Source organism: Lissotriton helveticus, chromosome 1_2 (genome assembly GCF_964261635.1).
Source record: "Lissotriton helveticus chromosome 1_2, aLisHel1.1, whole genome shotgun sequence".
NCBI classification, from domain to species: Eukaryota; Metazoa; Chordata; class Amphibia; order Caudata; family Salamandridae; genus Lissotriton; species Lissotriton helveticus.
In genome coordinates this window covers 308898359-308912784 of record NC_136058.1, presented here as the reverse complement: position 1 = coordinate 308912784, position 14426 = coordinate 308898359, and the positions used below count along the sequence as shown (strand labels likewise).

At 46.1% G+C, this 14426-nt stretch overlaps 1 protein-coding gene across 7 annotated transcripts in view; it reads left to right on the top strand.

Annotated features, from left to right (window-relative positions):
• LOC144802186 (uncharacterized) overlaps positions 1-14426 on the top strand; it is a 259636-nt gene that overhangs the window by 171131 nt on the left and 74079 nt on the right. For all 7 annotated transcript variants that reach the window (XM_078671796.1, XM_078671793.1, XM_078671794.1 and 4 more), the window contains exon 9: positions 9942-10042. In XM_078671796.1, the coding sequence (XP_078527922.1) occupies positions 9942-10042 (101 nt within the window). The remainder of the gene's footprint in view (positions 1-9941; positions 10043-14426) is intronic.

The following is a 14426-nucleotide window of genomic DNA, read 5'->3' as shown; positions in this document are numbered from 1 at the left end:
GCTTGAACAGTAGTTCTAAATGACTTTCTGGAAGCATGGTCTTGACACTGTATCTGTCATTGAAAGTGAGCAGGTAGTACCTTTTACCGACATTGATTAAATAAAGGTCGAACAGGTGTTGCAAAAGCCTTGGTGTTAATGTTGTTTAGCCTTTATTCTTTTTTCTGGATATCCCAATCTGAAGTCCTTGGAGACTGAGAGTAGATCTTCATTGAAAGGACCCTTCCCTGAGTCCGCTACTCGCTGCTCCTGGCTTTCATGAAATGTCTTCCTCAGGGTTGCTTTGTCCTTCAAACCTCTGTGGCACATTCAGCACTTGTGAGAAATACATGTTCGAGGCATGTGGGCTGCTAAATTCATATCTGTTGCATTAGATCGCCGCCTAGTGTTGGGTCCGGATGATCGCGCATTGTTGTCCTGGAAGAGTCTTCGAAGTATCCTGAGATAGGTGGCTCCTCCCCTGGACTACAGTGCGCATGGGCATCGGCTCCATCCCCAGATTGTTTTTTTCCGCCATTGGGTTCGGATGCGGTCTCGACGTCTCTCTGTCGGAACCGAGAAAACTAGCTTTTTTACGGCCAAAAGGCCTTAGTTTCATTACGTCGGTATTGTTTGCGTACGGTCTCGAGTTCTTCCGTCTCTTTGAGTCGGAATCTGCGGAGTGGTATCACTCTTCGGACATCGAGGCCTTCTCATCGCAACACGACCAGAACTTTTCAGCATGGAGCGGAGCCCGTTTAAATACTGTCCCGTCTGTGGGTCCAAATACCCACATATCGACGCGCACGCGGTCTGTAACAAATGCCTTTCGCCAGACCATGACGAGGACAGCTGCATGGCCTGCTCCAGATTCAGGTCAAAGAAGACGCTCAAGCTTCGGCGCGCGGTGCGCCTCGAGGCCAGACAAGCGGCCCCGGCTCCAGAGAACATCTTCGGCGAACAGGAAGAAGAGGGCCTAAGCCATCATCTTGAAATCTCGCCGCCCGCGACGGAGGTCGAGGCGGATCCGGAAGATGACTACGGAGTCGTGGATCAAGGCCTTGAATACGTCGACGAGGTAGGGGACGTCTAAGAAGTTTATGGGGCCGCGGAAGATAGCTCAGGGGATGAGCTATGCCCCGAAGGTTACGTGGATCAGGCTCGGGTCACGGGATCGCCACTCGGCCTTACCCAAGACCCCGTACCGCAAGCCACGGCCCCGCCTTCAGGCCCGGCCACGGACATACTTGCTACGCAGCCCGTATCGAAACCGAAACAAACGGTATCGACTACACCTAAAATGGCCGACCCGAAAACGAAACCGAAACTAACGGATTCGAGTGCATCTAAGATGGCGGCCGTTCCACCGAAAACACCAAAGCCTGCTACCTCATCGACTCCGTCGGCCTCCGGTCCACAGAAGTCGAAGAAGACTGTCGATTCGACAGTGCCGAAGTCGTCAACGGTGGAGGCATCCTCTAAGAAGGTCGTCCGGCACGGGTCGACCGGGACGACGCCGTCAAAGTCCGCAAAAGCCAGCGACAAGACTCCGGTACCGACTGGGACGTCGTTAGTCGGACGCGTGGTTGACACGGAGCCTGTGCGATCCCACGGATCGAAGAGCGGAAGCTCAACACTTCGGTCCAAGGACTCGGTGTCTACGGCTGCAGCATCGACGTCTAAGACTCCGAAGGGCCCACAAGACGTCGGTTCCGAAGGCAAGGTGAAGGCCTCCTCGTCGGCGCCAAGTGCCGCCGTGAGTGACGCATCCCTCATCGCCGATTCACTCCAGAGAATTCGGGATAAGGCCTCTACGACGTCGGCTCCGGCCCAGTCGCACCAGAAGCCGATGGACATGCCGGCGAAGCCTGCTAGCAAACTTCTCTTCCTTCTGCCGCCGAAGGAGGCTCCAAAGGCCTTTGCGCCAAGGACGGCGCCAAAGACATCGGACTCGTCCACGTCTGCTGGAGTATCGGGTCGACAACTCGACTCAGGGGACGATTCGGAGCGTTTTATCAACGCAGACACGGGCAAGTTGACCCTTTACAAGAGGAAGATCACTTCCCACCCAGTGGACTCTTATGTTATCCCACTGAAGAAGAAGAGGCTTGCACAGGACGCTCCAGTCCTGATTGAACCTATCCAGCCTCCTCCTAGAAGGAGTCCGACACCTTCCCCCGAACACTCTGAGGGAGAGGAATATGGACAAGATGACCAGTACACTTTCCCCATCAATGAACCCGATGCACAGCAGGATTCCTATGACGACATAGGCGACCAAGGGATACAGATTGTGGGGCAGGACCCACAGCCTTTCAGTGCACGTGCATCCCCAACAGAAGACTCTGCAGGTTTTCATGCACTCATTGAACGGGCAGCTGCTAATCATGATGTGGACATGCATGCTGAACCAGTGGAGGACGATTTTCTGTTTGACACTTTTTCTGTCTCCGAAAGGACAGTAAAGACTCTACCTATGCTCAAAGGTGTCCTTAAGCATGCTGCGGACATCTTTAAAGAGCCTACCAGGGCGAGGGTGGTCAATCCACGCATCGAAAAGAAATACAAACCAGCACCTGCAGACCCTGCATACATTCGGGGACAGTTGCCACTAGACTCTCTTGTGGTCGCGAATGCCCGCAAACGGGCAAACTCCCAGACGACGGGTGAAGCTCCTCCCCCAGACAAGGAGTCTAAAGTGCTTGAGGCAGGGGGCAAAAGGGTAGCTGCGCAAGCCGCAAATTTCTGGCGTATTGCGAATACACAGGCACTATTGGCACGTTATAATAGGGCGCATTGAGCAAGTTTTAGAACACCTGCCTTCGCAGTTTCAAGAGGCTACCAAACTGCTTATAGAGGAGGGCAAACTCATCTCCAACGCAGCCATAAAGTGTGCACTTGATGCCGCTGACACAGCAGCTAGGGCTATTAACACTAGCGTCATGCTCAGACGACAAGCGTGGCTACGCATATCAGGGTTTAAACCGGACATTCAAACGACCATACTCAATCAGCCCGTCAATCCTGATAGACTGTTTGGTCCTGATGTTGACACCACCCTCGAAAAGATTAAGAAAGACAACGAAACAGCTAAGTCTATGGGGGCCCTTCAATCACAACAATTCCGGGGCAACACTTTTCGTCGCTCAGGTGCACGTGGAGTCACCAGAGGACAGATGGGTCAACAATCACAGTTCACTAGAGGTGGAGCACAGTCCTCCTACCCAAAGCAGAATAAAGGGAATTATCGAGGAAACAGTTCCAGAGGACGTGGCAGAGGAAACAACAACTCCCGCTCCTCTGCCCCAAACAAACAGTGACTCTCTGTCACTGCCCCCCGACCATTTAACACCTGTCGGGGGGAGACTACAGCAGTTCCTGCCACTCTGGACAAACATCACCACAGACAGGTGGGTACGACAACTTGTCCAGTACGGTTATTGTCTAGAGTTGAAGTCCACTCCACCCAACATACCCCCAAGGCAACGGCCTATGTCCGCAGAGCACTTGCACTTATTGCAGCAAGAGGTAGTGGTGATGCTGCAAAAAGGCGCAATCGAGCTCGTGCCAGTGGAGGAGGAAGGCACAGGGGTATATTCCCTGTACTTCCTTATTCCAAAGAAGGACGGATCTCTCAGACCCATTCTGGATCTGCGTCCCTTCAACCTGTATATACTGTCAGAACATTTCCATATGCTTACACTGCAACAGATTCTTCCCTTGTTAAACCAAGGGGACTTCTTGGCAACCTTAGACCTCAAGGATGCTTATTTCCACATACCACTACACCCATCCCACAGAAAGTACCTCAGGTTCACTATCCAAGGAAGGCATTATCAGTTCAAAGTCCTACCCTTCGGAGTGACCACCGCCCCAAGAGTGTTTACCAAGTGTCTGGCGACGGTAGCGGCGCACCTCAGGAGGCAGAATATCCATGTCTACCCCTACCTAGACGACTGGCTCGTTCAAGCCAAGTCGGAACAACAGTGCGCCGCGGACATGTCGACTACCATTCACCTCCTTCACAATCTGGGCTTCTCGCTGAACTACCCAAAGTCGCACCTTCAGCCGGCACATGTCCGGCAGTTTCTGGGCGCGACGATCAATACCCTGACGGCTATGGCTCAGCCAAACCAGGTCAGGATAGACAGCATGCAGTCTCTGATCCAAAAGTTCAGACCACAACACTCGCTTCCAGCGAGAGTGTTCATGCAGTTGATTGGCATCATGGCCTCCTGCATCTTCATAGTCCCTCATGCACGGTTACATATGCGTCCGCTCCAGGAGTGCTTAGCAAACCAGTGGACTCAGGCTCAGGGACAATTGACAGACCTAGTGTTGGTTACCAGTCGGGCGTTCAACTCTCTGCATTGGTGGAATCCACACAACCTTTGCAAGGGCCGACTGTTCCAAGAGCCAGTGCCACAGATTACCCTGACGACAGACGCATCTCTCCAGGGATGGGGAGCTCATCTGCTCACTTACACAGTGCAGGGACTATGGACGACGCAACAACAGAAGATGCACATCAACTATCTGGAACTGATGGCAATCTTCATGGCGCTCAAGTCCTTCAATGTACATCTGTGCAACAAGGTAGTGTTAGTCCGGACGGACAACATGACAGCGATGTACTACATTCAAAAGCAGGGAGGCACCCACTCGCCACAGCTGTCTCATCTGGCTCAGAGCATGTGGAAGTGGGCCATTCAGAGGAACATTTTCCTCATGGCAGAACACCTCCCGGGCAAGGACAATCAGATGGCGGATCTGCTCAGCAGATACAGCCATCAAATGCACGAGTGGGAGTTACACCCATCAGTACTCCGCCCGTACTTCCAGCAGTGGGGTCATCCGGAGATAGACCTGTTTGCCACAAACGAAAACGCAAAATGCCAACACTTTGCCGCCAGGTTCCCTCACCCACAATCGCAGGGGAATGCGATATGGATGAACTGGTCAGGCAAATTTGCGTACGCTTTTCCACCAGCCCCTCTGATACCGCTGGTGGCAAGAAAACTAAAGCAGCACTCGATGACACTCATCCTAGTTGCTCCAACGTGGGCACGCCAAGCATGGTACACAACGTTTCTGGAGCTCTCGGTGGTGCCGCATCAAAGGCTGCGCCTAACGCCCAGGCTTTTGACGCAGAACCATGGAGACATTCAGCATCCAGATCCGCAACAGCTCAACCTGGCGATCTGGCTCCTGAAGTCCTAGAGTTTGGCTACCTTCACCTGCCTCCTGAATGCATGGACATCATCAAGGAGGCAAGGAAGCCGACTACCAGAGCATGCTATGCTGCTAAATGGAAGCGTTTTGTTCTTCACTGTACAGCCAATAACATAAACCCGCTAGATGCATCTATCCCTAACATCATTTGCTATCTGTTACATCTTTACAAGTGCAATCTCGCCTACACTTCCATTCGGATACATCTATCCGCCATAGCAGCTTACCTTCAGAACAGGCAACATCTCTCTGTCTTCAGAGTGCCTGCCATTAAGGCTTTCCTTGAAGGTCTAAAACGAGTCATTCCCCCAAGAACACCGCCAGCTCCGGTGTGGAACCTCAATGTGGTCCTCACCAGGCTGATGGGACCACCTTTTGAGCCACTACACTCGTGTGAACTCCAGTTCCTAACATGGAAAGTGGCTTTCCTTATTGCTATTACGTCACTGAGACGTGTTAGTGAGCTGCAAGCGCTCACAATCCAAGAGCCATTCATACAAATTCATCCAAATAGGGTGGTACTACATACTAACCCTAAATTCCTTCCGAAGGTGGTGTCACAGTTTCATCTCAACCAAACTATTGACTTGCCTGCATTCTTCCAAAACCCACAAACGGTGGCGGAAAGAATGCTCCATACTTTGGATGTTAGAAGGGCGTTGATGTACTATATTGACAGGACACAACACTTTAGGAAAACAAAACAACTTTTTGTTGCCTTCTCGCCACAGCACAAGGGCAACCCTATTTCCAAAGCAGGAATAGCCAGATGGATTGTTAAGTGCATCCAGATCTGCTATCAAAAGGCTAAACGCACCTTAACAATACCCCCAAGGGCGCACTCCACACGCAAATTGGGGGCATCCATGGCTTTCCTGGGGAACATTCCTTTAGAGGACATTTGTAGAGCAGCCACATGGGTTACACCACATACCTTTACAAAACACTACTGTGTTGATGTGCATTCCAAACAGCAGGCAGCTGTTGGGCAGGCTGTTCTCAAGACACTTTTTCAGGTTTCTGCAGCTGGCACGGGCAACCGCCGCTAATGGAGGGACTGCTATACATTCTATGCAACAGATATGAATTTAGCAGCCCACATGCCTCGAACTGAATATGCTACTTACCAGTATGCATCTGTTCTTGGCATGTAGGGCTGCTAACATTCATATCGCCCACCCTCCTCCCCGGTGCCTGTCGCAGCTGCAGACATACTCTTGCATTCAAGCATTAGCATGGACATCCTTTACACTTTACACTCCATCTCTGCCACAATGGCTAAAAACAATCTGGGGATGGAGCCGATGCCCATGCGCACTGTAGTCCAGGGGAGGAGCCACCTATCTCAGGATACTTCGAAGAGACTTCCAGGACAACAATGCGCGATCATCCGGACCCAACACTAGGCGGCGATCTAATGCAACAGATATGAATGTTAGCAGCCCTACATGCCAAGACCAGATGCATACTGGTAAGTAGCATATTCAAAACTCAACCACAGAGTGAGATTAGGTAGGCACACCACACAGACGCCATCAACATTTCGGACACTTGGCAATGAGTCATTTTCCTACTTTCAGTGAGAACTTTTCGTTAAAATACACTGTTTTACACTAAAATGTCATTTCCCTGAGCAAAGACATAAAATTATATAAAGAACGAGGAAAACAAATCCCGTTTTTTTTTTGGTTTTTTTTGTTGCTCAAAATCAACTCTGCCCACTGTTCAAGGATCCTCTCACAGGTAGATGTAAATAAGAACTAAGGCTATGGGACAACTGGGAGAATAAAGCATATTTGTAGATGACTCTTTAAATATGCACTTTATTTTCTTACTAGCTGTACCTTGCCACGCGTTGCTGTGGCTCAGTCTGGTTAAATGGAAGACAAAGAAAAGAGTAAGCACACGTTTCTAATATGTTTAATTTCACAATGCTTGTGGGCATAAAATTTGTTTTTGTGACTATTGTCACGTTGTGTATAAACACACGCTATACACGCTCCCTCCACATTCTTCCCGGTCTGCCATCCTGACACCAACTGTCCATCCTAATATATGTAGACTATTGTCTCTATGCGTCCCTTGTAGTTTTTGCGCAGCAACCAAATCGATAGGGTCTGTTCGGCCTTTCGATTAACAACACGCGCGTATTGGACACGCGCGTATTCGAATCCAACATTGTGTATATATAAACAGGCGCTAATGTTGCAAAGTGAATCAACTCCTCCCCCCTCCCTCCACCCACTTCCCGGTCTGCCATCCTGACACCAACTGTCCATCCTAATATATGTAGACTATTGTCACTATGCGTCCTTTCTTAATGTTGCAAAGTGAACAAACTCCTCCCCCCTCCTTCCACCCACTTCCCGGTCTGCTATCCTGACACCAACTGTCCATCCTAATATATGTAGACTATTGTCTCTATGCGTCCCTTGTAGTTTTTGTGCAGCAACCAAATCGATAGGGTCTGTTCGGCCCTTCGATTAAAAACACGCGCGTATTCTAATCCCACGTTGTGTATATATAAACACGCGCTTAATCGAATCCAACGTTGTGTCAAAATTTCAAATCAATCGGTGAAGAACTTTTGGGGGATTTAAGATTTTGAACAAAGGAACTTTGACATTTTTATGTGTCTGTTCGGGTTTTCGATTAAAAACATGCGCCTATTCGACACGTCCGTATTGGAATCCAACGTTGTGTATATAAAAACACCCTCTATTCGAATCCAACATTGTGTCAAAATGTCAAAGCAACCGGTGAAGAACTTTCGGAGATTTGTGATTTTGAACAAACTAACATTTACATTTTTATTTTTATAGATAGTCTGTGGGTGCTGGCTAGCCGGATGCATGTCTTTCTGTTCTAGCATGTTTTCCCATCTTTCTGCTATTATTATTATTTTAAAGTTTGTTTCATTGAAATACAATTTTAAAGGGAAAAAATATTAAATGTAAAAAACTCCAGTTGGTCTGCAAAGAGCCCTCAAACGATTTATCTTGTTTTGCGATGACCATGAACTCATAGTTAATGTCGCTAAGACCAAATTCATGGTCCTGCATAAAAGTAAATCGGTGAAAGCCAGAGTAGTAATGAATAATGTGCCCCTTGAACAAACAGATTATTTTACATATTTTCGGGTCACTATGGGCAAAAGATTGAATTGGAAGCCACAGATGGATCTGCTGGTTGTAAAGCACAATCAACTAGCGGGGGCCCTACTGAAAGAACATTGTCTATCCTTAAATAAACCAGTAGCTCCGGCTATGGCTATTTATCAATGAAAGATTAGAGCCTCAATAATCTGTGGAGCAAAACTCTGGGGGGTCAAAAAGATATCTTCTTTAGTCCAAGCACAGAACAAATTCCTGAGGGCATTGACTGGTCTCCCAATGTCTACACCTCTAAGGCCGTTACTGATGGACCTTAGGTGTATTTCTTTTGAAGAGGAAGCGGGTTTTAGACCCCTTGCCTACTGACGACGGCTTTGGACCTCCCCGGAGTTGGCTGCCTTTGCGCAGGCACTTAAGAATATTAGAGAGGCTGATAAATCCAATAAGATTACATGGTACATAAGATTAAGGTGGCTCTTATAAGTATGGGACTTACCAACCTATGGTGGAACCCAGAAGGGAACTTGTTTCCCCCAAAAGCGGAATTCAAAGCCTTGTACAGGGAGATGATCTGGCAGAAATCCTTTTCTCAGGTGAACGGAGATTCCTTAACAGGCCTCTTTCTGTGCCATAAAACTGAGCATGGAATATGGAATATGGAGGCCTACTTGGGACTCCAGTACCAGTTTTGGAGACAGGAAGCTTTACCACCAATTTAGAGTGGGAAGCCTCTCTATAAAATCGTTCACTAAAAACTGGAGGTCTGATCAAGATTCACTCTGTCACTCCTGTCTATGTGAGGAAGAGACTCTGTTGCATATCCTCTTTGCCTGTCCTGCATACAAGGCGCCTCGTTAAAAATGGCTCAAGCCAGTTTGCGCAAAAATGGGAACAAGATCTTTCCAAATGGCTTTGCGTATTATAAAATCTGACACCAGCGAAGTCGTAGTGGTGGCTATGGCAACATTTTGGAGCTGGATTTGGGCCATAAGAAGGATCAGGATGCAGGGCACCATTGTAACTATGCAACTATGCAGTTATGTATTTATGTAATCACCTTAATACTGTATTTTCCATCAGGTAACAGGGTTGCTGAGCTTGGTGCTCCAGTACACTCTAATATAAACAGGTTAATATGTGCTTATTCTTTGAGAATTTCCTGTTACATCTAATTGTGGATGTATCTTTTGGCTACGACCTTATTTATCCTTGATGTTACAAGTCCTTGTATGTACTGAGATAAGATTTGTAAATGGATTGTATTGATTTTATTCTGGATATTTTATATGTTTTATCAGCCAATTTGGTTTTTTTAATGTCTTTTTGTACGTATGTCTTTTATGATTGGTTATAATCGAATAAAGACTAATTGAATTGAATATTAAATGTACTATTAATAAAGATCCTATGAGGAAGAGCCATTCTTATAAGTGACTTTTCTTCTGTAAAGTCAGATGTTCGGAACTGCATTCTGTTATTGTTTAGTATTGGAAAACAAAGTCTTTTAGACTTGCCCTTCTCCTGTGTTAACCTATTAACTGTGTTGTATTATCTCATTACCATATTGTGACTGTATTATGCAGTGTCTGACCTTTCAGTTTCTAATTTCCTCCCCAGATGTTTGAGGATTTGCTTGAAAACTATAAAAGGAACTCAGTGGATTTCAATAGAGCAAAGTCAGAATCCCAACAGACTCAACTGGAACTTCAGCACATCAAGTATGTCTTAGGAAAAATAAGAAAAGAACAATAGTTGTATGTTATTGTAGATGCATACTTTCTTTTACTCTTCCTTGACTGTGTTAAAAGCCAATAATTTCGGCAGAATGGTCTACATTTTTTTTTCTCAAGTGGAAAACGGAATCTGGAGAATTCCCCCTCATCAGCCAGGAAAGCTCGACTCCAGTGGCACGTAGAGCACTGGACCCGTGTCAAGACATACCCGTCCCACTCAAGGTGACAAATTCAAAAAGAACAATTGATGGACAGACGTGGGTCCAGGGCTCACTGTACCACTGGATTAAAGCTATCCTGGATGATGAGGGGTAAAACCCCGAAACCGGTCCTTGGATGCTTGTTTCCGCTCCAGAGAGGACCTGGCTTGGCGTTTGGGCTGGACTGTTCCCATGAGGCACAGGGTCAAGACTGATTTGCATACGGCCATGTCTAAACTGGGGTGGCGTGGTGTGCATGCAGATGTAGAACATTCCCCATGTGACTGTGCATCCTCAACAGTTCTTTTTTCTGTAATCAAAAACACTGAGTCAATTGGTGTGATAGTTTAACCACTGGGTAAAGGATAATTGGAATTCTACCTCTGTCATGTTCCCAGCTTGTCTGTAAAGTCCAATGTAAGACATCTGAAAAGGGGTACAGGCTAAAAACAGCCTGAGGCAGCCACTGGTATACTAGAACAATTTGCTCAAAGGCTCACATGTAAGTTATGTATTGCTTCAAGATAACGCATAAAGGCTGTCATGCTTGCAGAATGTGTCCAGCATATATCACATGGCAGACCTTTGGAAAAATGCAATGAACTGCGTTGTCTTAGGTGGAATGTGCTTAGACACTCGATGGGATGAGTTGGGTCCTGGAGCAAATAGCATTCACAGATGCAGCTGGTAATCATTAGACTCTTAGACTGGTGCTTGCTTTCTTCTGGACTGCCCTGGTGTTATGTATGTGTTATTTCTAGGTATTCTGTATCCTGTAACTGTCTCATTATGATGCATTGGAATCCTGTTCCTCGGTGAGAACAAACAGTCAAAGAAAAGCTGGTTCTGGCTGGACAAAACTCCTACAAGCGCATGTCTGATGGGAACGTCCTGCAGCTAATTCTTACTTGAGGAAGCATGATTGAACGGGAGGAATACTGAGGGAGAACCTTCCTCACAGCCTTGCAGATCCATTAGAAAGGATGTTTGCATGAAGGAAGCTTCATATCACTGGAGCCATTGGTTCAAAAAGGGTTGAGCATCAGATTGGGAAGAACAAGGTTCAGATTTCATCTGGCAGTTGGAAAAGTATTTCAGATTAATGTAAACAGTCAGAGGACATTAAATGATGTAGGTAGTGGTGGTTAACGATTTCTCTAACATGTGTCTGTAGGCCCCGGTGACCATGAAATTGGGCCACGAGTATCTGCTTGGATACCTGACTCTTCAAAAATGGCCGAAGATTGTGTACACTTGTATAAAGCCCAATAACAAGATCTCAGACACTTCCTCTTAAGCTGGGCCTGCTGATGGATTCCCTAGAAGCTCCCACAGTCTGATCATCAGAGAGGAGGCAGAGGTGGGTAAATGGTTCTCAAGACCATTCACTCAAGCTGAGTGAATGTTGGGAAGGCCCTACTTCATAGAATCGTGATGGCCTCCCTTTAAAAGTAGGCGCAGGATATCTCGAACCAGCGGCACCAGGAAGACTGAGCATCCAGGTCGGTCTTTGATCTTTTGAAGTGAGTTGGTTGAAGGCATCTCTCCAACCACTTGAACATAAGACAATTCTGTTGAGCTTTGGGACTCCGGCCCATCCAGGAGGCAAAGGTATCACACTAAGGGCCAGAATTGCTAAGAATTCACGCTACACTACACAGCACAGCAATAACAGTTACGGCGTTGCATGAAATAGAGAGCAGGACAGCACTGTATCTACTAAGATGTGGCACTAATCTGTCCCCCGCCGCGCTATTGCACTTTTCGCAGCCAAATCTGGTGCTTTAGTGGACTAATGCGTAGTGGCCTTTCTGCAACCTCATAGTGACAATTTCAAATGCTGGTGGTCCCACTCAGCCTTCCATCCTTTTGAGGTCGATAAAATGAGTACCATTGAGTTGGGTAACAATTAACATCTGTTATTCCGCGCCAAGATACCCTTCTGGGTGAACATGCACTTTACAAATACACGTTATGTTATGCACCAACGCAGACACCCTTGCGCCATGGTTCAAGAGAGTATGTATTCTCTAAATAATAGGTTTTGTACTGAAAGGATTCTGTTTCAATAACAAGCATTTACAATGCAATAGGTCTCGCATTGACATTATTTTGAGTTGTTGGCATTGTAAATGTTCTTTTTTTTGTTTCCTTTGTGAAGCATTAATCAAATGGTGTAATGCCAAATGGCAATAGCGGACTTTGTTGTTATTGTCTAATCTATTGCATTGTTTTACATATTACAGTGTTTTTCTTTTGCTTTAATAAAAATGCCAGCTCCCTCTGCACTTTTTTTTGTTTCCTTTGTGAAGCATTAATCAAATGGTGTAATGCCAAATGGCAATAGCGGACTTTGTTGTTATTGTCTAATCTATTGCATTGTTTTACATATTACAGTGTTTTTCTTTTGCTTTAATAAAAATGCCAGCTCCCTCTGCACTTTACAACACAGTAGATGCTCACAATGTGCAAGGCACATAATAGCCATTTTAAGGTATATAGAATTAATAACCAACTGTTGTTGTGCTGGTCTCTATATTAGACAATCAGCGCCAAATTGTAGCAGACTGTTATAAGCGCCAGTGTTGACAGTTAGGACCGGTGCTGAGCACCGGAAACCCCTGGCACAAATGAAGCACTGATGATAGTAATGTTTTGGGAAGGTGATGCTTTAATGCAGATGCTAAAACGAAAAACACAACGCCTATTCTTGGCCAGTGAATTCAGACCATTAGCTCCATTTACCTAAAAGTATATTTTCATTGTCTTGCATTATTGAACTAATTCATCCACCCACTCCTCACTATTGAACTAATCATTAATTCAGCCAAGAAGCCCGGATTCCAATCTCCACCCACCTATTCAATGATTGGATAAGGTTCTAAAATTATTTATGGGTAGTAGAACACACCATATTTGCAATGTTTCTAAATTTCTTGGGGAGTGGAGAATCTTCCGAAACCACCTTTGCAGTGGAGAAGCACGCTCGCTGTGCTCACTCGCTGCATGCAATATGGCGGTTGGTATGATACAATTTACCAGGGCTGCTTTTGATTCCCGGTCTGGCCCGAGTAATTTCCATACAAATACTATAATACAATAGAACACGTTTGGCAAAGGTAGCACAACTTTTAAAGAAAGTGGGCACTCATTCGCAAAGGTTCATACTTGTATTCTTTTTGTGTGTTTTACACAGCGGACTTCTGTAATTGTCCAACGTTTTTTCTCTCCCTGTAGAGTCCTCCTGGAGCTTTCACACGCGCAAATAGTGATTTATTACGTGCAAACATTGAGTAGTAAGTGTTGCAATTCTTTTAGAAGACCACTCCGTATAGGGCTTGTGTTTGCACGATGCAGAAGATGCACATCACCAAGGCAGGGGAGTGGATAGATCAGAAAGGTTGTATATTTAAATATGTTGCACACCCAAGGCTTTTCACAGGCAAACGAGCAGACTTTATCCCAGCCCCAACACTCATCAAACAAATGTAATCTGTTCCGATACGGACTCCATTTTGGCCAGCAACTACGAGGAACTGTCCCGTAATGCTTCACCCGCTTCGTTTTGACCCTCTACCCCTGTCTTTCTTCCTACTCTTCTCTATCTTCTCTATTCCTCTCGCTTGCATTCTAGGCATTAGCCCCTTACCTCAGTGTCTCTCTACTGCTCCCTCCTCCCTTAGTAGGTAAAACACATTACTATTTAAATTAGCAATAATTCAAACTCAAAAAAGTGCGAGATCTATTGCATTTCCTATGCTTCTTATAGCCATTTTAGGTTTTGAACATGTGACCTGCAGGTTGGGCAAAGGTCTCTATAGCAGGCATTGCAACTCATTGAGCTACATTACCAGACAAACTTGAGATTCTTATTAGGTAGAAAGGAAAAATATCTACAAACGGGTCCGTTAATCTATAATGTGACTATGAAGAACGTTGTTTTGCTTTGTAGGCAACATAAAGGGTTATAAAAGTTAGGGGAAGCAACGTTCAAGCCCTAGAAATCTGCGGTGAATGCGCCAGCTACCGTGTTAGTTAACAAGATATGTAAAACATTCGACTGGCCGACTGAAATGTAATTCAGTGGATGTTCTGTACACGTTTAGGTCTATTAATGTTGCTCTTTCAAAAAGATCTTTACAGCCACGGTTATCCCTATTAATATAATG